This window comes from Carcharodon carcharias, chromosome 8 (genome assembly GCF_017639515.1).
Source record: "Carcharodon carcharias isolate sCarCar2 chromosome 8, sCarCar2.pri, whole genome shotgun sequence".
NCBI classification, from domain to species: domain Eukaryota; kingdom Metazoa; phylum Chordata; class Chondrichthyes; order Lamniformes; family Lamnidae; genus Carcharodon; species Carcharodon carcharias.
In genome coordinates this window covers 77,767,262-77,793,989 of record NC_054474.1, presented here as the reverse complement: position 1 = coordinate 77,793,989, position 26,728 = coordinate 77,767,262, and the positions used below count along the sequence as shown (strand labels likewise).

Genomic DNA, 26,728 nt, shown 5'->3' with positions numbered 1-26,728 from the left:
AGAATACCTGGTTTAAACGATTTATGTTTAGAGATTCGCTTCCCCAAAGGAGGCTGTGTTTCTTGCCAGTGGAAATGCTTTAGTACACCACACTCCATCTGTAAAGTTAATGCTGCCAATTTAATTTTCCACTAATCTCAATCCATTTCGGTTCACATTCTACTTTTTCCCATTCGTAAAGATAACCGCTGTTTGAATTAGAGAAAATTTCTATATTCATGCTTGATACAAAATACATCTAACCCTAATCTAAACTTTTGATTACTTTTGAAAACAGTGCCAAACGCGCTTAGATTATTACTGGGGGAAAGTATGTTGACCTTGTTTTTCAGAATTAGAGACAACTGTAGTAATTAATGGAGGTGGAATTGCTTCCATCTCTAATGCTTCTCATTTTTGCGCCGTTGATCAAAGGCAGAGTAAAAAAATCTGAAGTAAATCCAAAAATAAAGTTTACACATTGGTGCCGGAGACAGCTGTCAAAGCAACTTCATACAGAAGATGAAAACCAGCAGTTTCCGACCACTGTCAACATGTGTAGTCCGACTCTTAACGCAGTCAAAATTTCCAACTACAGTACATGTGACACGCGGGAGGTTTTCCAGCTCATTGCGTTATGGGAAAAGAATGCACGGGAAGGAGGAAGAGAGAAAGAGAGAAAAGACCAAAAGCTGTTCTGAGTTGGACAGGGGTCCAGGGAGAAGAAACATGAAATGTCTGTGAAGTTGCTCTGTCGGTGAGCTGTTTTCGAAGCACTAACTCGAGAGGGAAACATTGAAACAATGGAAAGGAACAGCTTATTTTCCTGACGAATTGTCTTAAACAGCCTGTGGTACACAAAAGCTGAGAATTGCTTATTTTAAACATCACTGCAGCTGAACTGGCCACACAGCTACATTCTGGTAAGTTCTGTTTATATGTTTTCATTTTAACTCTTCGTCTGCGTCCAGCTATGTGCCCAGTGCCCGGGAAAATGTAGTTGTAGAATGTCTGCGCTCACCACTTTGCAACAAATCATTAGAGAGAAAGTTATTACCTATGGAGAGGCCTGGCATTTCAGGTGTCCCGCCTTTATTTCTTTTGTCAGTTTTGTAATCCTTAATCTTCAAGTTTGAAAATTACATAAAGTGTTTAAATTATTAACCAAGCAATGCTTTGGCTTATTAGTTTAGCCTCCAGCCTATTTTGAATTCGCATTAAGTTGACAGCATATAAAAGAACATTGCAACGCTGGACATGTTTTCAGTGTTTTTCTCGCATCCTGTCCTACCTGAAACAATGTCAGAAACCGAGACTAGAATCTCAAAGGCCGGGACCATTTTATAAAACCAATCGCAGACTGTTCATTCAGATTCATTTTTATACTATCTCTGTAAGCTAATATCAGGAGTGCTGTAGATTTTTTTTTACACTGCGCAGTTTGACACATCTCTCACGTGTGAAGCGCAGAGAAAGAAGGTGGGAGCTGGGCAATTTTGAAACACAGTTAAGGCGATGATGAAGGGATTCCCTCTGACGGAGAATGGGAATTGGCGGATAATTGAAATTGTTCTCAAATGTCGATGTCACACGTATGGTCCAGTAATATTGTAGGCATGTGCATGAAGCAACAAAGGAAACATTATGATGTTATATAGAGAAGCTGAGATACAAAGAACAAGCTGAGCTGTATATTCAGACTTGGTGTGTCTGTTAAATGTCCGTTGGATAATAAGAGTGCAGAAAATGGAACTTCCATTGGATGTACAATATTCCGCAATGAGCCTGGTTTTCTCTGGTCTGCCGTACTCTTGCCAAGTCGTACTAGTTCTGGTTATATCACAAGGTGGGGGTGGGAGGTGCTGAGGAAGTAGAGCAATTAATGTATTTTTAAAGAAGTTCATTTGTTTTTTCCAGTGTGCAGATGCCACCTTGGAAGAAACTTCAGTTACGTTATGATACAAAATGTCGCTGCTTTGGAATGTCACTTGGGCATGAGTTTGTTTCCCAGGGGTGTTGCTTGGTTCTCATGCGCTGTTGTATTTGATTAATGCCATTCATTCTAGGGTGTTGTGGAAGAGCACTTTCTAAGAATAAGCACAAAATCACATTCATATATATTGGAAAGAAAGCCTTCGTTTTACATGTTAATGATAATGAATAGTCAGTCAGTGCCTATTTTGAATCACTGATGTCACATATTCATGGTCTATACATTCTCACTGGTAATGTTACCTCATATTAAATCCTGCAGAAACTGAACTGTGTTACAGGATGCTGCAGCTTATTCGGAGCTCCAGATGTCATTGCAGCCAGTGAGACTAAAACTCAAGTGAATTTTAAAAAGTGAACACCAAGATGTGGCTCAGCCTTGAAATTCACAGCTGAATTGCTTTTATTCACTGTAAAACATATGAATATAATTACCGGGTTTTAATGTGTGATTAGGTCATATGGCAGTGAGGAACCTGCAGGAGTGACTGAGCACAGAGCAGGAAGGAACCAGTTGGAGTCCAAGTTGGAGGAGGTCTTTGTGTAACAGCTGGGAGCAGATTACTGGTTACATTGTATCTGAGGTGAAAGTGCATCAGGTCCATGGGCAGAAATTCTTGCTTTTGGCTGCTCTCCTGATGCTGGTTGATCTCTGAGATTGATTGCTATTGGGATAGAACAAGCATTATGGGGCCCACCAGTGGTTGTTGTCCTGCCTCATGTACAAGCCGTCAGTATGCTACACATTGGTTAGTCATATTTCTTTTCTTCATTCTTTCGTGGGATGTGGGCGTCACTGGCAAGGCCAGCATTTGATGCCCATCCCTAATTGCCCTTGAACTGAATGGATTGCTAGACCATTTCAGAGGGCAGTTATAATGAAGTGCATAAGTGATCTTAGGCTTCCACTCCCGATTATATAACACCCATCTGGCTATGTCATTATTGCCACCCTGGTGATTATAATGTTCCTGATCTTACAAAATAGGGCATCAGCTCACTTACTGTGAGCAATGCACCAAAAGATGCCAAATTCCAAATAGCACATTTCCAAAAGAAACTTGGGGAAGCAATGCAACTCAAAGCTCTGTTCCTGTGTTTGGAAAGCAGGTGGCCAATGGTTGAAAACCATCTTAGGAGAGGGCAGCACATTACCATCCCATTGATGTCCAAGCTCTGACCATTGCCATATACTGATGGATATCTAAATGGACGAGCAGCTTTGAAACAAGGGCACATTGCTTTATTATACAAATTAGGGCCCTATGCCAGTTATGGTACCTTATTTCAAAACTCAAGCACAGAGGGGTGGAGTTCTTGCCTTACAATCTTTTTTAAAATTTATTCACAAGATGTGGGCTTTGCTGGCTGGGTCAGCATTTATTGCCCATCCCCAGTTGCCCTTGAGAAGATGGTGGTGAGCTGCCTTCTTGAACCGCTGCAGTCTGTGTGGTGTAGGTACACCCACAGTGCTGTTAGTAAGGGAGTTCCAGGATTTTAATCCAGCCAGAGTGAAGGAACAGTGATATATTTCCAAGTCAGGATGGTGAGTGACTTGGAGGGGAACTTGGTGTTCCCATCTATATGCTGCCCTTGTTCTTCTAGGTGGTAGTGGTCGTGGGTTTCGAAGGTGCTGACTAAGGAGCCTTGGTGAATTTCTGCAATGCTTCTTGTAGATGGTACACCCTGCTGCCACTGTGCATCAGTGTTGGAGGGAGTAAATGTTTGTGGATGGTGTGCCAATCAAGCGGGCTGCTTTGTCCTGGATGGTGTGCAGCTTCTTGAGTGTTGTAGGTGCTGCACTCAGCCAGGCAAGTGGGAAATATTCCATCAGATTCCTGACCTATGCCTTGTAGATGGTGGACAGGCTTTGGTGAGTCAGGAGGTGAGTTATTCGTTGCAGGATTCCTAGCCTCCTACTCCGTCTTGTAGCCACAGTATTTATTTGGCTAGTCCAGTTCACTTTCTGGTCAATGGTAACCCCCAGGATAATGGTGGATTCAGTGATGGCATACCATTGAACCTCAAGGGGCAATGGTTAGATTTTCTCTTGTTGGAGATCATTGCCTGGCACTTGTGTAATGCAAATGTTACTTGCCACTTGTCAGCCCAAGCCTGGATATTGTCCAAGTCTTGCCGCATTTGGGCATGGACTGCTTCAGTATCTGAGGAGTCGTGAATGGTGCTGAAGATTGTACAAACACCAGCGAATATCCCCACTTCTGACCTTATGATGGAAGAAAGGTCATTGATGAAGCAGCTGAAGATGGTTGGGCCGAGGACACTACCTTGAGGATGTCCTGCAATGATGTCCTGGAGTTGAAATGACGGACCTCTAACAACCACAACCATCTTCCTTTGTGCTAGGTATGACTCCAACCAGTGGAGAGTTTTCCCTCTGATTCCAATTGACTCCAGGTTTGCTAGGGCTCCTTGATACCACACTCAGTCATATGTGGCCTTGATGTCAAAGGCAGTCACTCTCACTTCACCAATGTCCACCCAGTTGTACCAGGTCTTTAGTGGCTTCAACAGTGGGTCTTAAATGGATCACTGGAGGCTATTCAAGTAACGGCCACAAAAATTTTTAAAAGCTGTCAATCCAAAAGGTGCCTTACCTCCCCCCAGGACCTACCTGAGAACTGGTTTGAAGCAGAGTCAGATGGAAATCCTGCATGGTTTTAAAGGTGAGCTGGAGCAGGATGGCCATTTGACATCCGCAGATCCCTGCATCATTTTGAATGAAGGATGAGGCCAGATTTGGCTCAGGCCTCAGGCTGGCATGGACCAGTGAGCAAAACAATGGCTTTACCAAATTGCTGCATGCATGGGTCACAATTCTTCCCCTTAAAATCTGCAATCCATTCTTGGGACTTGAGTAATGCTCAGGCTTTGCTTTTGAAGATTCTGCAAGATATCAGTTTCACCCTGATTTGTTTTGCCTCATAAGCCATGTCCCAAATGCTTACATGTTTTGCATGTGGATATTTGGCATCTGTTATTTAATGTTAGAACTGCAGATAATTAAAAATGATTTCCCCCAGATGAGTGTGTGTTCACAAGTTAATAAGGAATTTCCTTAAAAATTGTTGCCATTGCCAAATTTCTTGTGGGTTGTGTCAGTAGTATTTTGGAACTATTGAAATCCAATGTACTGTAAATCATTATCATCTATGCACACTGTTATAGCAGTCCTGTTATTTTATTTCATCTCCACCCCACTTCCTTCCCCTGCTTTCTTGATGATGAATGGTTCATGTTGTGGATTAGTTCAATGGGTGCTGAGTTTAGTAACAATTAACCAAAGCCATCATACTTTATGTGAGCCTAGACAGGGAGTACTATCTGATTCAAAAACAGAATTACCTGGAAAAACTCAGCAGGTCTGGCAGCATCGGCGGAGAAGAAAAGAGTTGACGTTTCAAGTCCTCGTGACCCTTCAACCTTTCTTCTCCGCCGATGCTGCCAGACCTGCTGGGTTTTTCCAGGTAATTCTGTTTTTGTTTTGGATTTCCAGCATCTGCAGTTTTTTGTTTTTATCTCTAGTATTATCTGATTGTTGGAACATATCCAAAGTTCACAGCCAAAACCAATTCTCTCTCTACCTGGTGTCTACACGTGCACACCTTTCAGTAAGCAAGTGATTAGTAGAAGATCCCTAGTTCCTTTCATTATCCCTGGAGGTTCTGAGCCTAATTGTAGTGCATCAAATAATTGTGGCTGCGATCAACCAATTCAGTACAGACTGTTGAAGCTATTAAGGAAAGGGCTAATTGGTTAAATGGTGCTGATCCTAAATGGTGCTTTTAAGCTTGCCTTAAAAACATGATGTGTTACACAGAGGGTGCTTTATGTGTTTTTTTCTGCTTATGCATGAGCCCTGGTTTGACATTTGTTATATTAGGGAACATCTCTGACTGCTGGTTGTTTGAAGTGATGGTGATGCTGAATGCTGTGGCGAGGCTTGTTGCTCTGAGGGCTATAACAAGTGGAAAAAGCACACAATATATCATTTGCATAGTTAAGCATTTTGATGCTGCACAGACAGTATGTGGTAGAATCCAGTCAATGCTTAACACCTGCTGAAACATATTTTCACACAGAATTAATGAGACTAAAATAATACAAACCTGGAGCTATTTCCCTCTTCTTTGTGTGGCACCAGCACCATGTACAGCTTCCCAGGCAATGACCCCCATGGTAGTGTCTTTGAAAGGAAATGTCATATGTCTTATGTTCTTATGAAAGATTGATTTGGCCTGCTGGGTCTTCCCAACAGCCTGTGCTTTATGTTTCCTCTACAGCTTTTTCTGGGTGGGGGTGGGGGGTGGCCTGGAAAATTCCAGCCTCGGTGTTGCATTGGATCAATTCAGATTAAATGCATTTCAATTGAAACTATTGGCTAATGACATATTTGTCAACATTCTAGCTTGGCTTAGTTGACTCAGCGCTCTCACCTCTGAGTCACAGGATTGCGGTTCCATTTTGAACACATTCAAGCACCGGAACTGGTGAAAAGAGGAACCGTGAGGTTGGTCTCAAGTATCAGGGTCCCAGTTAAAAAGAAAGACTGGAGTGACTTGGGCTTTTCAGCCTAGAAAGGACATATCTGAGGGGTGATAATATAGAGATAGGCCAAATGTGACTTTAAATTGCTTTAAGAGTAGGAATATTCTCCCCATGTCCTGCTCAATATTTATCCCTCAAACAACATCATTAAAACAAATTATCTGGCCATATATCTCACAGCTGTAGGAACTTGCTGTTTTTGAATTCCCTGCAATGTTCTCCTACATTATACCAGTGACTACATTTCAAAAATACTTTTTAGGTTATAAAGGGCTTTGGGCATCCTGAGGTATTGAGAGGTGCTATATAAATGCTGATGTTAGTCAGGATATCGAGGGAACATCATTCAGGTATCAGTAAAATCTCCACTTTTTCTTTCACCAAAACTGGAGTTTAGGCGAAAATACAGAATTGCAGAAATTTTGAACAGCTTTTATTTTTCTTTATGTTTTCTGATGAACAGCAGTGTATAAGGGGGCTCAAACTGAGTTGGGAGGTAATCACTCAGATATCCAAAAGTGTGATTGCAGTTCCATGTTGTTGAAATTCATTATTTTTTGGCCAATATTTAAGGGCAAATTTGATCAAAAACCAAAGTGACTTAGTACTACATGGAGGATTTTAGCTGCTGAAAGCTGATCTAAAACTGCACTGCATACCGCTTCTTCTTGTAGTCTTACTATTTTGCAACATATCTCCATCAATTATGTCTCTGGCATTCAAGAAATTCCGCAATGGAACATGAACAGTCTTAGATGGAAGGATTTACTGCCCAAGGAAGAATGACCGTGCTTTCTCTAAAAGGAGTACGTGAGATGACTCAAATTGAGTATGAAAAACTCTATAGAGATCTCCACATTTCTGTGACTGGTCTAGAACTAGACATTGTTTCACAGAGTCTGACTATTCACCCCATGGCAGTGAATGTTAAACAGACTTGATTTTTTTCACCACAGGGTTGTTCCAAGTGCCTGCTGATTTTTATTCACATTGCTGTAAGCACAGTCATAATGTAGCAAGGAGGTATTTGAAGCCTTCATAGTGCATTCATTGTGTTTCATCCTTTTCTGGAAAAAGAACAGCAAATTCTCCAGGCGAAGCAACTTTTATTCTGGTGCTTAACTTCCAAAAGTAAGCATTGTACATATCTGAAAACACACTAACAACAATTTCCTCTCAAAGTACATCAGCTTTAAGGGATTCAATTTGTAGAGTTAATCTATGATGTGCTAAAGATTGCAGTGATTATTAGTACAATATTTCTGAATGTAAACAAGATTCACTCATTCTTCATGTTTATTTATTTGAGCAAAATAGTCAGAAAGGTGACAGTTGTGTGACCAAAGATATCATTTGTAGCCCTGACTTAAGGACCCTGCTGCAAAAGTTACAGAATTAAGACGAACAAAACTACAGCCATGTACATAAAATGCCAGTTTAGTTGTGGAACTTAATATTGGTCATGGTGGCTGAAAAAGATGCTGAATGAATTTTGTTTCTCCTCAAAAAATGTTTAAAATGAGTTTCTTTGTTGTTTTCCACTTGCGCGATTCAGCCCATCCAAGACACAATACTCAGAATTCTCATTGGCTTTCAGAAGCACATGCAGCTTTTCTTTTTCCTTTATCTTTATTTCCAACTTTCCCCTTCTCCCACCTCTCCTGAAAGTATTGATTTCTTTCCTGCAGTACAGTTCGCTGTCTGGCACCCTCCTCACCCAAGTGAGCATTAATTATGTGTGAGCTTTGAGTTTAAATCACAGGAGTAGAAATCTTGGGCAATTTTTCTCAATAACTGAAGAGTGTGCAACTAATAATGTTGTGCTTACTTATGTTCCAGCTGAGAACAAAACAACTGGGGATGTAACTTCCCTACGTCAGGATATTCCCATCGGTAAGTGGGGAGGCGGGGCCCGCTCGCCAACACTTAAAATGACGCATGGTGACGTCGGGCGGAACTCCCGTCACCCCACCCTGTTTAAATTTTCAGGTTGGCGGGGGCTCAACAGAATCAGCTGTGCGCTCGCCGACCTGTCATTGGCCAATTGAGGCCATTGACAAAGTCGTTAAACAAATTAATGGATCTGTCCGTCCAACCTTAAGGTTGGCGAGCAGGCCAGGAGCCCTGGTGGGCATTAGAAAAAGCATGAAACCTCATCCACGGGCGGGATGAGGTTTCATGGAGGTTTTAAAAAATTTAATTAAACGGAATTTGTAAGTGACGGACATGTCCCAACTCATATGACAGTGTCACAGGAGGGGACATGTCAGGGAATTTTTTTCTATTTTTAATATTTGTTACTGTAGAGCTGATCGCCCTGAGGCAGCACCTAGCCTCAGGGAGATGAGTGCACTCTTTCATGTGCATGCATGACAGAGTGCACTTTCGAGTTTAGGGATTCCCTCCCCGCTCGCACAGGGAGCGCATAGCGCTTCCGTGCGGACATCACGCTGGGCAGGCCTTAATTGGCCCGCCCACGTAAAATGGCGGCGCGCCCCTGATCAGGGGTGCCGATCGGAGGCCTGCTTTTCCGTGCCTGCTCTTCAACTTCCCCACCATTGGGTGGAAAATTCTGCCCCTGGTCTATAGCTCAGAAACAGTCTCTTAAGCTACTGGGCAAACCTCAACAATTTTTCCAAGTTTTATTCTGCCTTGCTTCTTTTATTCTAATTTTTTTGTTGAGAACTGCCTTCTTGCAGATCAATTAGTATAAACCTATTTACAGAAGAGATTCGGCAATGCTCAAAGTAGAAATCCAGCTGGTCTGGTTGGGATGCATCCTAAATTGCAAAAGGAAGTGAAGGGAATAGTAACAGATTTCAGGAGCACTGGTGAAATGGATAGACACATAACAGCTGAAATTTAATGCAGAAAAGTGTGAAATGATTCATTTTGGTAGGAAGAATGAGGTGGGGCTACATAAACGAAATAGCACAACTTTGACAGGGGTGTAGGAAGAAAAATTCCTGGGGCTGTATGTACACAAGTCTTTGAAGGCAGCAGGATAAAGTGAGAAGACTGTTAAATAAGGCATACAAGATCCTATGCTTTATAAATAGAGGCATATTGCATACCAGAAAGGGACTAGCCAAAGTATTGCGTTAGTTCTGGGCACCTCACTTTAGGAACGATGTCAAGACATTGGAGTTGGTGCAGAAAAGATGTACTAGAATGTTATCAGGAACGAGGACTCCAGTTGTGTGAAGAGACCAAAGGATCTGGGACTGTTCCCCTTAGAACAGAGATTATAGGGAGATTTAATAGAGGAGTTCAAAATCATGAAGGATTTTGATACATTAAATCACTGGCAGAAGGGTTCGTAACCAAATGATACAGATTTAAGGCAATTGGCAAAAGATCAAGAGGCAAGATGAAGAGTTTTGTTTTATGCAGCATATTATTATGATCTGGAAAGGATAGTGCAAGCAGATTCAAAGAAAACAAAAAAAAAACACTTGCATTTATATTGGGCCTTTTATCACCTCAGGATGTCCCAAAGCACCCTACAGCCAATGATGTGTGGTCAATGTTGTAGTTTAGGAAATGCAGCAGTCAGTTTGAGCACAGGAAGCTCCCACAAACAGCAATGTGATAATGATTGGATAATCTATTCTCTGTGATGTTGATTTAGGGATAAATATTGGCCAGGATATTGGAGATAACTTCCGTGTTCTTCAAAATAGCACCAAGAGATCTTTTACATATACCACAAAGGGCAGACAGGGCCTCGGTTTCATGTATCATTTGAAAAAAACGGCACATCCTTCAGTACTACACTGGAGTGTCAGCCTAGATTCTCATGCTCAAGTCTCTGGACCTGAACCCACCCACTGGCCCATAGCTAACACTAAGGTCAGGATTTTGCTGCCATGAGGTAAATCCCAACATCAGGGGATGTGGGTGGCCTTTGGGCCCCCGGTGAAGAATTCACCAAGGCCCCTTCGACAGCACTTTCCAAACCCACGGCCACTACCATCTAGAAACACAAGGGCAGCAGATAGATGGGAACACCACCACCTGGAGGTTCCCCTCCAAGTCACTCACCGTCCTGACTTGGAAGTATATCGCCATTCCTTCACTGTCGCTGGGTCAAAATCCTAGAACTCCCTTCCTAATAGCACTGTGGGTGTACCTACACCACAGGGACTGCAGCGGTTCAAGGCAGCAGCTCACCACCATCTTCTCAAGGGCAACCAGGGATGGACAATAAATGCTGGCTCAGCCAGTGAAGCCCACATCCCATGAGTGAATAATAAAAAAAAATCTTCCTGGTGGTAGCCAATTAAGAGGTCACCTTTGGGACCATTGACCAGTTAAAGACAGCGAACTGCCCCTCCGAGCTGCTGGCCCAACCAGAGCCGGAATATACCTTAAATGTAAGGTATATCCTAGTCAAAATAATACACTGTACCCTGCATAAAAGTTAATGCTGTTACTTTTACATGGAGTAAATATATCATTCGAATGGAAGATATTTGTAACCTGCTGTACTAAAGAAAAAGTATTCGCTTCTTCATTAGCAAGAATAGCAATTCTCAACTTAAAAAAAGAAATTGGAGTGAAAGAGCACTTGCAACCTTAGCAGCACCACTGACATTGAGGTGCCCTTTCAAACAAGTTGAATGATTTATTTCTATATTGGGGCCAGGCAGACAGACCCCGGTAACTGGAGGGGTAACCCCTCCACCGGGCATGCTGAAGCCACAGGAGTGGCCATTGCCACTGTCATAGAGTCAGAGTCATAAAAGTCTACAGCACAGAAAAAGGCCCTTTGGCCCATTGAGTCTGCGCTGGATAAACAAGTATCTAGCTAATCTAATCCCATTTTCCAGCACTAGGCCCATAGCCTTGTTTGCCATGGCATCTCAAGTGCACATCCAAATACTTCTTAAATGTTGTGAGGGTTTCTGCCTCTGCCACCCTTTCAGGCAGTGAGTTCCAGATTTCCACCACCCTCTGGGTGAAAAAATTCTTCCTCACATCCTCTCTAAACCTCCTGGCCCTTAACTTAAATCTATGCCCCTTGGTTATTGATCCCTCCACCAAGGGGAAAAGTTCCTTCCTGTTTACCCTAATAAGTCCTTCATAATTTTATTCACCTCAATCATGTCCCTCCCTCAATCTCCTCTGCTCCAGGGAAAATAACCCCAGTCTGTCCAATCTCTCCTCATAACTAAGAGGGGGCCTCCTCTTTGGGCATGGAGCCTCCAGAAAATGCCATCTCCGGGAAGCCACTAGGAGGTTGCCTCCATGCAGTAGACGGTCTGCCCACACAGTGGCTTGGAAAATATCCCCCTTCCTCCGGTCAGCCGAGTTGCTGCCATTCCCACCTCTGGGAATATCTCATGGCAACATCAGGCTTCCCTCCCGATGTCTTTTGCTGCCAGTTTCTCACCCCTCCCCTCTCCCTGCCCATCTCCAATGGACTGGCAAAGTCCTAGCCTGCAGTAGTAATGGTAACTTTTGAAAGGGAATTGGAGGAATGCGTGAAGGGGAGAACATTGTAGGAAAGAGCAGGGGAGTGAGACTAATTGCAGAGTTCTTTTAAGGCATGAAGGGCTGAATGGGCTCCTCCTGTGCTGTAAGATTCTATAATTTGATGAAATAGATTTGAGGCATTGACAGAAATTTGGAATCATGCTGTGCGTAGTTCGGCTGCTGTTTTTCCCTGAATTACAACAGTGACTACACTTCAAAAGTACTTCGTTGGGTGTAAAGCACTTTAGGATATCTTGCACTATATAAATATTAGCGTTCTTTTCTTGCTAATAATTCAAGCTGAATGTCCTCCCAATGTGCCATCCAATTTCCAGTCAAAATAATACGGTACCCAGCATAAAAGTTAATGCTGTTACTTTTACATGGAGTAAATGTGAGGTATATATCATTCGTATGGAAGATATTTATAACCTGCTGCACTAAAGATTAAGTACTCGTTCCTTCATTAGCAAAGGTAGCAATTCTCTACTTAAATAAAGAAATCGGAGTGAAAGAACATTTGCTGTTGTAGATGTCTTTTGGACACAACATTGATCCCAGGAGACTTGAAGATATAAAAATAATGTGTTTCTAAACTTTAATTCAAGGTAAAATGCTTGATTATAGCTCTGCCGCCTAACTTTTATGGTGGGAAAAATACTGGAGCTTATTATAAAAGAAGCAATTCGAAAGCAGCGACCGAGACCAAAGGCAATAAATCCAAACCAACACAGATCTATATGGAGAAGACCATCCAAACTTATGGTATTTTACTGAGGATGTAGCCTGGCTGGTTGATGGAGGTCAAGTGTTGAATTATATATCTTAACTTGAGAAAAGTATTTGATAGGGGCCCCTTACAGTTAATGAGAAAGTTCATGAGGGTGCCATCAATTACTCAGCAGATTTATGGACCATATGCTACCGTGCTTGTAAATGATAAAATCTTGTATCACTTTTCTTTTATTCACTAGTCGAATGTGAGCGTTGCTGGCAAGGCCAGCATTTATTCCCCTTGAGAAGGTGGTGGCATGGACAGGGTAGATAGGGAGCAGCTGTTCCCCTTAGTTGAAGGGTCAGTCACGAGGGGACACAAGTTCAAGGTGAGGGGCAGGAAGTTTAGGGGGGATGTGAGGAAAAACTTTTTTACCCAGAGGGTGGTGACAGTCTGGAATGTGCTGCCTGGGAGGGTGGTGGAGGCGGGATGCCTCACGTCCTTTAAAAAGTACCTGGATGAGCACTTGGCACGTCATAACATTCAAGGCTATGGGCCAAGTGCTGGTAAATGGGACTAGGCAGGTATTCCTCACATGTTGGTGCAGACTTGATGGTCCGAAGGGCCTCTTCTGCACAGTGTGATTCTTTGATTCTGTGGTGGTGAGCTGCCTTCTTGAACCGCTGCAGTCCATGTGCACCCATGGTGCTATTAGGGATGGAGTTCCAGTATTTTGACCCAGCAACATTCAAGGAACGTCGATATAGTTCCAATTCAGGTAGTGTGTGGCTTGGAGGGGAACTTGTAGGTGATGGTGTTCCCATGTATCTGCTGCCTTTGTCCTTCATAGGTGGTAGGGGTTGTGGGTTTGGAAGGTGCTGTCAGTGGAGCCATGGTGAATTGCTTCGATGTATCTTGTAGCTCGTGGATGGGAGTGCCAATCAACTGGGCTGCTTTATCCTGGATGGTGTCAAGCTTTTTGAATATTGTTGGAGCCACAATATGAAGACAGGACTTCATCTCCAAAAGGACTTTGCGGTAGTCACTCCTGCTAATACTGTCATGCACAGATGCAACTGCAATGGGTAGGTTTGTGAGGGTGAAGCCAAGTAAGTTTTTCCTTCTTGTTGGTTTCCTCACCACCTGCTAGCCCAGTCTGGCAGATATATATTTTGGGACTTGGCCAGCTTGTTCAGTAGTCATGCTATCAAGTCACTCTTGGTGATGGACATTGAAATACCCCCACCCATTGTACATTCCATAGCCTTGCTATCCTCAGGGCTTCTTTCAAGTGGTGCTCAACATAGAGGAGTACTGATTCATCAGCTAAGGGAGAGCAGTAGATGGTAGTCAGCAGAGGGTTTCCTGGCACATGTTTGTGTTGATACCATGAAACCTCATGGGGTCTATAGTCAATCTTGAGGACTCCAAGGGCCACTTCCTCTTTACTGTATACCACTGTGCTGCCATCTCTGATATGTCTGTCCTTCCCAGGAACGAGGATAGAGGAGTCTGGGAAATTGGTTGTGAGATCTGTGGGACAGCTCCAATTTTGGCATAATCTTCTACATGTTGCTGAGGAGCACTTTGTAGGGTCAACTGGATGGAGATGTGCCTCTTTCATTTCTAGTGCCTAGTGTAAAGAACATCTTTTTATTTCTGTTGGATTGTGGGTTAAAATTTTGGCTGCAGTTTGAAGGGTATTTCTATTAGAACAGTGTGAGGGATATATATAATGTTGCTGTCCTGGAACAGAGTGTGCCATGAAAGACAGGATGGTGCCGAGGAGGAGTTTGGTCTAGTGGGGAACTGCTGGCAACAACTTTTTAATTGGTTCCTGACCAGGTGACCAGGGGTTGTGTGAGAGCAGTGCAGCAGAATAGCCCCTAGTCTGAAAAGGAAAATACCTAAAACCTCTTGCTCCTATGTGTGTAAGATTCCAATAATTCTACAATAATAGCTAGCTGGCTTTTTCTCCTCATGTCTCTATAACCTGCTCTCTCTCTGAAAACCACTGTCAGGAGGTAAAGGGGAAAATAACTGTTAGAGACATTGAAAGACAAGTACTCAACCAATGAACTAAAGACTGAAAGTGCTGGAAGACCACCTCGTCATCAACAAAGAACTGAAAGGAATTTTGAAAACATCGATCAAAATGAACCCATCGAATCCTGTACCCTGGAATTGGTGCTATTGAGCTGTTCTATCCCACCATTAAAATCCATGTTTTTGTGTGTCTTCTGTGTCTTGTATGTTTGGGTATAGGGATTTAAGAAGGGGTAGAGTTTAGGTTATAGAGTTGAAAGTTAGCAGTTCATATTTCTTTCTTTTGCCACTGGTTAAAGACAATTTGTTCAATAAACAGTTATTTACTTATTAAATTTACAAACCTGGTGCTCGTATCCTGTTAACCCAAATTAAACAATTAGGTGGGTTGATCAAACTATTTCACATTTGTCGCGGCTCAGGGAGCAATGGGGCTTGATATTGCAGCGCACTGTCTCCAGTGAGTTGTGACTCTAGGTCAATGCCAGGTATTCCATTCAGTTTTATTCTTATCTGATACAAATGAGTAGCTTGCTAGGCTACTTTGTGCAGTTAAGAGAAACCACATGGTGGATCTGGAGATTCATGTAGGCCAAACTGGGTAAAGATGGAAGATTTCCTCTCCTAAATGCATCAGATGTGTTTTTATGACAACTGGTAGCTTCATGATCATTACTACTGAGACTAGTTTTTTATTCCAGATTTATTAATTAATTGAATTTAAATTCCCCAGCTGCCATGGTAGGATTTAGACTCATTTCTCAAGTCTCTGGCCTTGGGATTACTAATCTAGTAATATTACCACTATGCCACTGTCACCCTTAAGTTTCAGACACTGTGGCCTCATTGTATCACAATTTAAAGCAGTATGCCTCCTAAATAATGCCATAGTGTATGTAGAGAGGTTCTTCTTGCTGAGTGCTCTATCTTACATTCGGCATATTAGAAATCAGGAAATTTAAAAAGATGGAGTAGGAATGGATGGAAAATCAGGCCTTGTGACCCTATGATTTCCTGACTACTGTTTACCGTGAGTGCTGCTTGTCAGATTATCAGAGACTGATTGCAAAATCACGCCTATGGTTCTTTGAATTCCCTGCATCATTTGTCATCTTGCCTGTATATCCGTACTTCACATGTACCCCTGAACAGTGAATGGCAATGGGCTATTCCACTGGGGGCAGCTTTGGTCAAGCTCACATTTGCCCTCACTCACTATCCCCACAGGTGCATTTTGAAGCCAAAGCCACTGACTGGCCCCAGCTCAGCAGTGGGAGTGCTTTCTGAGTGCCCATAATACCAGCATGGCTGAGATCAGCCATCTTTGCAAAGATCAGGATTTAACCTTGGATTTTCCTCATCTACGACTTGCTACAAACATAATCCACTTTAATTGACAATCTGGAATCTACCGCATGGTGCAATAAGCAGTCCCTGCATTCCCTGTAAGCTATGTGAGTGCTTGTCTGTGTTGCAGTCTTGAATGTTCTATCCTGTGCAATAAACACCCTAAACAAAGAAGAATTGAAGGGAACACTGCTGTGGAGGAAAGGATGTTAGAATTGTTGCTAATATTCCTGATGTACAGAGGGAAATTTTCCCACATTTCCAACACCTGATGATTATCATGAATCCTACTGAAAGTACATTGATGTGGGTGCTCAGTGGGGACAAGGTTGGGATCAGCTTAGGTGGCCATGTGATCAAATGATCCTTCAACATTCATTGCTAACCCATGTTCAATTGTCAATCGTGTGAGGCATTGCAGGACTATGGGTGCCTATACAACAGTTCCCAAACATGAGTTGCAAGCTTAAGAAGGGAGAAACAAAAGGAGAATTGGATATGTTTTTATAGGTTTCACACAAACTACCAACTAAGAGTCATCTGCAGCATACTTTTGAACTAAGAGATTGTCTCAGGGTAAGTAAATGCATTTGTATACATTGTTCAATGAAAAGCTGTATAAAGCCATTAAACAATAACTTGTGTTAACTTTCCTTCCTAGATTTGATGATGTTTTGGCTTGTTCTCTTTTTGTGCTTTACATCCCATGCTGCCAATCAACTTGTGAAAAGGCAAAAGTCACCCATTACAATCGATCCTTCTCAGGTTATTTGCAGTGCCCCTGGCCCTCCAGGGGCTAGAGGGCCTCCAGGTTATCCTGGCCAACCAGGGGCATTTGGAAGAATGGGGTTTCCTGGAAAAGATGGGGAAGATGGGAAAGATGGTCCCAAAGGACAAAAAGGACAAGAAGGTAAAATAATTGCATTGTTCCTTTTAGTATCTGTTGTCAGGAATCATGGTGTCAAAAACAGTGCGATCTCATATTTACGGTTATGTAGGCTAGGCCCTGTGAGCACTTACACATTAAACACAAAGGTGTAGATTTTGACTTTGTTCAACAGTGTAAAACGGATGACAGAGAGTCAGAAGTCCATTTTATATCTTTCTCCAGTGGCTGCTAGCTCGTTATCACCTTTTTTTAATCACACCAAGTCAAGCGATAGAATGTTGCTGTCGGCGGCGGTGGGTGGTGGGGTGGGGGCCTGACACGCCGATGTGTAAAATGACACACAATGATGTCGGGCGTGCGTCCTGATGCCATCGCGTGTCATTTCAATATTTCGTTTGGCGGGCACACGCCAGAGTCAGCTGCATGCCCACTGAACTGTCAACGGCCTATTAAGGCCATTAAAAAAGTAATTAAACGTGTTAGGGACGCTGCCCATTCAACCTTAAGGTTATTGGGCAAGTGAAGAGCCCAAGCGGCCTTCCCGTTTTTCAGGAAACCTCATTCACAGGTGGGATGAGGTTCCCTGAAGGTTTTATAAAATAATTAAATAAATTTTACAAACTTCACAAACATGTCCCCGCTCAGGTGACACTGTCACATGAGGGGACATGTTTAAATAAACTTTTACTTATTTATTAAAAATTTTTTTAATCCATTCAATCTCCCTGAGGCAACTCTGTTCCTCAGAGAGATTGAAGCGCTGATTCGTGTGCATGTGTGAAAGCACGCAGGCCCCAACACTCCCTCTTCCCCATGCTGGCACAGGGAGCGCTGAGCGCGCAGCCAATCACGGGGGGGACGATCAGCTCCGCCCCTGTCCAGCCCACCTGCCATAGGAAAATTTCTCCCCAAGATTTACCCTAAAGAGAGCATTATGCAAGGTTTACAGGTGCTTTAAAATAACTGTTTTAAATTAAAAAGAGCACTGCAAATGACATTTATAGTGGATTTTGTTGGGTCTTCATGTATTTTTATAAACTTTTCTATTTTTAGGGTTACAATGGGACCCCATGTGTGATGTCTCTGGTTATCTGTTAAAATAATACTTTGATAGGTGCATGGATAACAGAATAAGAAATCCACAACACAATCAGATTGTAAGAAAAATGTAAACAGATAATAGCTTTTTAATCCATGTGTTTAACCATGGAATATTGAGTAGGGAAGAATTTAAATAGCCAAACACCTGTACACGTGTACATCCTTTACTATATTTATTTACACATCTTGTGAAATATGTACAATATGTACATTTCTTCTGTGAAATAATTATGAAGGATTATTGCCTGTTAGGAACATTTTTTTAAAATTCTTAACCTCAAAAAATTACAATTTTAAGATCATTGAAGTTAAATAGATTTAAGTCTCAAATTTAGTGCATTAACGAACATTATTATTTATTTTCTAAAATGATTTTGGCCTGAATTTTTCCCGCGTTGGGCGAGCTCGGTGGGAGGGGCGGGGGTTGGCGCGGAGCTGCCCGCCACCCCTGTTAGGCTCCGCACTGCCATTTTACCCAGGCGGGCCAATTAAGGCCCTCCCAGCATAATATGCGAACTGTAGTGCATTACCTGTGCAGGCGGGGGGAGGAGGCAGAGCCGGGGCAGGAGCTCTTGCGCACATACGTGCGAAAGAGCATTTCAATCTCCCTGAGTTACGGAGCTGCCTCAGGGAGATTGAAGCGCTTTTGAAAAAAATAAATACATGCAATAAAAATTTAATGAAAGATGCCCCCTCATGTGACTGTGTCACATGAGATGGGACATGTTTTTATTTCTCATAAAAAGCTTTTATTCAATTTATAAAAGCTTTAGGAAATCTCATCCTCCTTAGGTTGGACGGGCAGTGTAAAGTTGAAATTAATTAGTCCTTAAATGGCCTTGACAGGCCTTTTAATTATCGGTGAGTGCACAGCCCACTCCAGCGTGCGCCCACCAAATGAAACATCGCGATACAGCGCAATGATGTTGGGACGCACGCCCGACATCCTCGCGCGTCATATTACGTGCACACCGACTATAACATCCTGGCCTTTATTTACAGTATGTTAATGGTTGATTTCATAAATTCTGCGCTCTTTTGAAAAAGCATACTTTGACTTAAACCAAGACAAGATCATTTTTAGATTTAGCAAAATGTTGTAATGATAAAATTACGCTTGTAAAGATGCTTGACATCCTTAAACTTGCCCTTAAATTTTCTTATTTTATTCTCATCTAGGATACAGGTACCGGATTTTTACATTGATTTATGTGCTTTTCTTCCATGGGCATTTTTTTAACAGCACTTAATATTGAAAATTGGGTGTGAGGTTACTTCATCCTATAAAACATTTAACATCTTACTGTGCTGAAGCTGGGAAGTTGAAAATTACAAAAAAAAAATGTAATTTTAAAATCGTTACAATTTTGAATTCTGAAGCATGAACCTATTTCACAACATATATTCCTTTGAATTAACAACAGGTCATGATTTCCTTTCATGGAATGTGTTCTTATTTTCATTCCAAGTCTCTAAGTCAAAAATCTAGGAGGTTAAACCTGAACTTAATGTCACAAACGTCACTGGTCACATTCCTAAGTTCCTTCATGGGTTAAACTCATTCTCAGTATTTGATCAGGAACATTAACTGTTCTCATCTTTATCTATGAAATATGAATGATATATTGTACAGGAATTGTGGTAAAATTCAAATTAAATCCATTCAGCGCCATTCTACACATACAATTAGCGACCTTTACCAGTCAAATAGAGTTTCTCAGAGTACAGATCGGTGAGAAGCAAATGCAGTTTACAGCTCCAGTCAGCAGATCATTAATTAGAAAGATAAAAAAACCTTCCCTGATGACCAAGTTGGTAAATGTTTCCCCTCAATGCCTTAGTGAGCAATAGATTAGGAAGGTTGCTGGTTCAATCCATGCTAGGTACTGAGCTATCTAGTCTTTGTTGGGGTGAGAATTGGAGTGCTACAGTGAACCTCAGTGGCCCTGTCTAGTGAAAAGAAATATAATGTGGAGGTCATGCTCCTAATTAGTTATTCTGTCATCCCTGCCAGAAAATGCACAAGTGTGAACATCAGGTGAGGACAGGATTAAGTTTAGCTTGTCTGCCCTCTGCAGCATGCCAGTATTCACTGTTGACATGAGAAACGGCCAATTGGGCCAGGTAACCTAGTCTGATACCGTAGCATTGCAAACCAGCAAGAGTCAAGAACCTTCAAGATAGGAAGAGAGGAAGAGAAAAGACCCCGCAGTGAACCCAAAGCTCTGCATTAACGTGCACCAGACTACTCAGGTTCACCAAATTATAGATTCAATACAAAGATAGGTAGGAAAGCAAGTCGCGAGGAGGATATAAAAACTCTGAAAATGAATGTAGACAGATTAAGTGAGTGGGCAAAAATTTGGCAAATGCAGTATAATGTGGGAAAAGGTGAGGTCGTTCACTTTGGCAAAAAGAATGGAAAATCAGAATGTTATTTAAATAGAGAGAGACGGCAGAATGCTGTTGGACTAAGGGACCTGGGTGTCCTTGTATATGAATCATAAAAGATCAGCCTGCAGGTATGGCAAGTAATTGGCAAGGCAAATGCAGTGTTAGCTTTGTTGCAAGAGGGTGGAGTATAAAAGTAGGGAAGTCTTGCTACAGCTGTACATGGACATTGGTGAGACCGCACTGTTATGACACAGCCAATGGTAAATGCTGAGCTGCTCAAATCCTAGAAATAACTGTCATAACTAATTTTCTATTTGTATAAATTTCAAGATGCTTGTCTTGAATTCAGTAGTAAGAAGACCACCAAGTGTTATTGGTTTTTATAAAACTAGATTAAACATTTATTAATAAGGGGAATGATTTTAAATACATACATAAATCTACAAATTACTACTATAATAACTTCTAAATCCTCTATTCAATCGAACTCCCAGTTACACTTTAGTTAAAGCAACAGTAAGACACATAGGGCAGGATTTTCTCATTGGCGTGTGGGGGTAGGTCCCACATGCCGAAGCGTAAAATTACACGTGGTGACGTTGGGTCACCACGCATCATTCCGATCTTCCATTCGGCAGGCGCCGCCAGAGGTGGCTGCGCACCCACTGAACTGTCAAAGGCCTGTTAAGGCCATTAATGAACCAATTGAACTAATTGACAGGAATGCCTGTCCAACCTTAAGGTTGGCGGGCAGACGAAGAGCTCAAGCGGTCTTCACGTTTTTCATGAAATGTCATCCATGGGCGGGATGAGGTTTCATGAAGGTTTTATTGAACGACTAAATATTTTTTACACATTTCATAAACCTTTCCCAGCTCTGAGGGGATATATCTAAATAATTTCAATCTTTCTTTATTTTAAAGTTTCACATTGAACTTAATCTCCCTGAGGCAGCTCTGTGCCTCAGGGAGATTTCTGCGCTCTTTCACATGCTTGCGCAAAAAAGCGCAGGCTCTGACTCTCTCTTCCCCCCCACCCCCCAACTCGTACAGGTAATGCTGGGCGGGCCTTAATTGGCTCGCCTACGTAAGATAGCGCGCAACCAATCGCGGGCAGTGATCGGCTCCGCACCTGCCCGCACCCACCCACAACCAGCCACGCCCAACAGGCAGAAGATTCTGCCCATAGATTTTAAAAGACCCAGGCAAAGAAACATAATACCCTGAACAAGTAGAATTCCAAGCGAGTTTTCTTAATTTCAGTCCTTTGAGGGCCGCAGCTTGAGGCATAGATGCTGAAGGTTTTTCATACACTTGTAAGTTCTCAAAAATGCCTTCCCTTACAAACAGCCTTCTCTTCATTATACTTATCTTCCTCTTTGAATGCAAATACCTATTGTTTCACTTTGTCTTTGGACTTTATCTCCCTGATAATAGAACCCTCTCGTAGCACTAAGTGTACCAGTAGTCTTTGGGAAAAATAAACGCACCGGGCAGAATTTTGCCCTTGTTTGGAGGTGTAGCGGGCGGGCCTGGGAGAGGTCGCAAAGCTGACTACCGCCCACGATCAGGCCCTGGCATTGATTTCACGCTGGCTAGCCAATTAATGGCCAACCAGTGTGAAACGGGCGCTGCAGCGCTTAGCGCTGTCGGGGTGGGGGCAGGAGGAGATTGAGCGCAGAAGTGTGTGCATGCGCTGCGAAGCACACAGTAAAAGTTCCCAGAGGCACAGAGTTGCCTCACGGAGCTGAAGATTTTTAACAATAAAAATAAAGATATTAAAAATAATGAAAAAATATCCCCTCGTGTGACCCTGTGTTAGATGTTAAATATGAGTGTTAAAAGTTTTAAATTTGTTAAATCACTGGTCGAAACCTCATCCCGCCCGTGGATGAGGTTTCGCCAAAAACGCAAAGGCCACTTGTCCTTTTTGCCCGTCTGCCAACTGAACGGTTGGATGGACAGCGAGAAATTGGACTCAATTAATTGATTAAGGGCTTAGTAGGTCGCTTAATTCTCGGTGGGCGTGCTGCCGACTCCCACGCGCGCCCGCCAACTGAAATAGTGCATGATAACGTTGGGACGCTCGCCCGACATTATCATGCGTCATTTTACGCTCATTTGGGTAGGGTGCGTGCCCGCTCAATGAAAGAAAAATTCTGCCCACTGTTCCTAAACTTCACCTGGTTAGGTGACGCATTTCACCCCTCCTTTGAAAACGATCTAGTTTGGTTTATTACAAAATGCAAATGCTCCCTTGACACCTACGGGCAGAATATTACACTCAGCGTGCAGGCACATGCCCGACGTGCCCAAGCATAAAATGACGCATGATGACGTTGGGCGAGCATCCTGACATCTCGCAGTCTCGCGATATTTTGTTTGTCATCATGTGTCGTTTTATGCTTGGGCGCTTCAGGCCCGCCCCCGCATGCTGCCTTAAAAGCCCTGGCCATAAAGGATTTTGAGGGAGCTTGACAGGTTAGGTGCAGAGAGAATTTTTCCTCTCATGGGGGAATCTGCAATTAGGGGGCACAGTTTAAAAATAAGGGGTTACCCATTTAAGATGGAGATGAGGAGGAATTTCCTCTCAGAGATTCGTTAGTGTTTGGAATTCTCTCCTCAGCAAGTAGTGGGGGCTGGGTCATTGAATATATTCAAAGCTAAGTTAGATTTTTGATCTACGAGAGAGTCAAGGATGATGGAGGAAGGCAGGAAAGTGAAGTTAAGGCCTTCATCAGATCAGCCATGATCTTATTGACTCTCAAACACAGGCTCAAGGGGCCAAATGGTCTACTCTTGCTCCTATTTCTTATGGGCCAGAAATTTCCCCCCATCAGGGGTGGTTGTGTGTGGGCGGGCGCGAACCCGATCGGGAACGGGCTGCCATTTTACGTGGGCGGACCAATTAAGGCCCGCCCAGCATGATGCTCGCCCGGAAGCTCTGAGCGCGGTGTGAGCCGGGGGGGATTCCCTGATCGGTTCCCTGTGCTCTTTCGTACATGCGCACGAAAGAGCACAGCGATCTCCCTGAGGCACGGAGATGCCTCAGGGAGATTTATTTCTGTGCTAAAGTTTAAATGAAGGCTTTTAACACTTTTAAAACATGTCCCCTCATGTGACACTCTCACTTGAGCTGGGACACGTCAAAGAATAAATGTATAAATTTTTATTAGATTTTAAAACACTTCATGAAATCTCATCCCGCCTGTGGATGAGGTCTCATGAAAAATGTGAAGGCCGCCTGGTTTCCTCGCCTACCTGCCAGCCTTAAGGTCAGACAGGCAGCTCATTAACTTGAATTAATTAGGTTTTAAATGGTCTTACTAGGCCTTTGACGTCACTGCGCTTCATTTTATGCATCTTGCCCCCACTCGCCGACGGGAAAATTCTTTTGATAATCTTATATTCAAAATTGCAAATGCACTGGCTTCTTAACAAGCTCATTAAACGGCTTACGGTGCTGTGGTTCTCCATTCCCTCCCCACACTTCATTTGAAAATTCAAATCTGTCCCTGAGGCATCATGATCCTGGCATGACCTGCAATATGCTGGTTTTTAAATCCCGCCTGCATCAGGTTACGGCCCCTTGGCCATTTGAAAATCTGTTTACTCTGTTCTGCCCTTTCCACAGATGCTGCCTGATCTGCTGAGTATTTCTTGTGTTTTCTATTTCAATCACTGTCATTTTGTTGTATCCTTTTGCCTGCCCCTACTTCCTGCCAGTCTCAGCCCTTCATAAGAGCATATCACGGCCTCTGCACTTCAGAATTTCATCATTTAATTGCAGTGCTTTGAAAACCAACTCCAGAGAAAAGATTAATTGATGTTGGTCTGCTATATATCGAGAAACTGTAGCCACATGGCTCCAGTGTTTGTACCATTCAAGCACAAGGCATGAATTCTATCTATCATGGTTCTATCAGCAGAATTTTTAGCTCATCAGGTGGGCGTGTGCCCGACCCGAATGAGCGTAAAATGACACACGATGACGTCGGGCGAGCATCCTGACATCGTCGCACACTCGTGCAATATTTCAGTCGGTGAGTGTGCGTGGGAATTGGCAGGGCACCTGCCGACAATTATAAGGCCTATTAAGGCTATTAACAATGTAATTAAATTAATTTTTTTGCTGACCGTCCAACCTTACGGTTGGCGGGCAGGCAAAAAGGCCAAGTGACCTTTGCATTTTTTTGCAAAACCTCATCCATAGGCAAGATGAGGTTTTGATCCATCCTTAAAAAAATAAAAACATTTTCACACTAATTTCTAACATATCTACATTCATGTGACAGAGTCAAATGAGGGGATATGTTTCTTGACACCTTAAAAATCTTCATTTTTATTTTTTTATACCTTCATCTCCCTGAGGCAGTTCTGCGTCTCAGGGAGCTTTTTTTGCACGCACTAGTGCGCATGCTCAAACTTGCGTGCTGGCCCCATCCCCCCAACACAGGCAGCGCTGAGTGCTGCCACCTGCGTTTCATGCTGGGCGCGTCTTAATTGGCTCGCCAGCGTGAAATTGCAATCTGGCCCTGATCGCAAGCAGTGATCGGCTCCCCAAATGCTCCCGCCCGCCCCCGCCCAACCAGGGCAAAATTCTGCCCTATGTTTATGAACAAATGCTAAATTCTTAAACAATCGTTGTAAAGGGACAGAAAAAAAATGACATCTTAACAATAAATTCTAGACTCCTTACTGTCAGCCCTAGGTATCGGCACATATCAAGGATGTTTACAAGACTTATTCAGAACTGCTGTGGAAGAAAAGGGAAGGGAACGGAACAGGTTATTTGAACTTTGAACTAACCAAAGTGCCATGCTTGAACCTTGTGATAGGAACAAAATAAAGACTTCACATTCATAAACCACTTTTCATACCTCAGGGTGTCCCAAACCACTTCACAGCTACCACAGCCCTTTTGAAAAGTAGTCACTATTTTACAGTGTTTTCATAATCTCATGATCTCCTGTTTCAACACAGCATTTGTATGATCATGAGTATAAGATTATAAATTTTACAGAAAAATGAAACAAAGTTCTCTTTCAGGTGACAGAGGAAAACCAGGAATAACCGGAAAACCTGGTGTTAAGGGAATGCGAGGAGCTATTGGCAAAGCAGGCCCGCAAGGACCAAGGGGCATTAGAGGGGATCGAGGTAATTCAGGAATTAATGGACCAAAAGGCTCTAATGGAATCAATGGTGAGCCTGGTTTACCTGGAATCTGCAAATGTGGCACGAATACAGCAAGATCTGCCTTCTCTGTAGCCATCACCTACAGCTACCCCAAGGAACGTATGCCCATCAAATTTGACAAAGTCCTTTTAAATGAAGGAGGACACTATAATGTTTCCAGTGGTAAATTTACATGTGGGATACCTGGTATTTACTACTTCTCTTATGATATTACCCTGGCAAATAAGCACCTTGCTATTGGGTTAGTACACAATGGGCAATATCGTATTAAGACTTTTGATGCTAACACTGGGAACTATGATGTAGCCTCTGGTTCAACTATTATGTACCTGAAACGTGAAGATGAGGTTTGGCTGCAGATATTCTATTCTGAACAGAATGGCCTGTTTTATGATCCACACAGGGCAGATAGTTTGTTCACCGGCTTTATGATTTACATTGATCAGGACTATCTAAATGAACTTGAAGAAGAGTAAATTCTCTCGAAAACAAAAGTCTTGTACCTTGTGATTCTAAGACTTACATTTTCAAAGATGCTGCAATATAAGCTGTTCAACCACTTAGTAAAATCCAGACTGGGATTTTTAAATCAGTGGTATTAATGCATAAACTAACAAGATAATACCTCCATTAAAATAGCATAGAGAAGAATGTCACAGAAAACCAGTAAGTTTTTTAAAAATCTATTCTGCAGGTGTGAGTGACACCAACAGGACTATATTTATTGCCCAAATAAAAATACCTGGAAAAACCCAGCAGGTCTGGCAGTGTCTGCAGAGCGGAACACAGTTAACATTTTGAGTCCGTATGACTCTTCAACAGAACTAAGTAAAAATAGGAGGTGAAATATAAGCTGGTTTAAGGAGGGTGGGACAAGTAGAGCTGGATAGAAGGCCAGTGATAGGTGGAGATAGCCAAAAGATGTCATAGACAAAAGGACAAAGAGGTGTTGAAGGTGGTGATATTATCTAAGAATGTGCTAATTATGGTAGAAAGCAGGACAAGCAAGGTACAGATAGCCCT

At 42.6% G+C, this 26,728-nt stretch overlaps 1 protein-coding gene across 1 annotated transcript; it reads left to right on the top strand.

Annotated features, from left to right (window-relative positions):
• Nucleotides 1-635: 635 nt before the first annotated feature.
• On the top strand, nt 636-26,456 carry LOC121281171 (complement C1q tumor necrosis factor-related protein 2-like). The gene is made up of 3 exons (XM_041193909.1): nt 636-902; nt 16,788-17,036; nt 25,559-26,456. Exons 2-3 carry the CDS (start codon nt 16,793-16,795, stop codon nt 26,179-26,181), a joined length of 867 nt encoding a protein of 288 aa, XP_041049843.1. The 5' UTR covers nt 636-902; nt 16,788-16,792; the 3' UTR covers nt 26,182-26,456.
• Nucleotides 26,457-26,728: the final 272 nt, after the last annotated feature.

What these genes read in the sequence shown, in the direction of transcription:
- LOC121281171 (XM_041193909.1), top strand. Translation starts at nt 16,793, where the DNA reads ATGATGTTTTGGCTTGTTCTCTTTTTGTGCTTTACATCCCATGCTGCC. An exon ending in AGGACAAAAAGGACAAGAAG is followed by an intron (nt 17,037 to 25,558) that starts GTAAAATAATTG and finishes GTTCTCTTTCAG; the next exon opens with GTGACAGAGGAAAACCAGGA.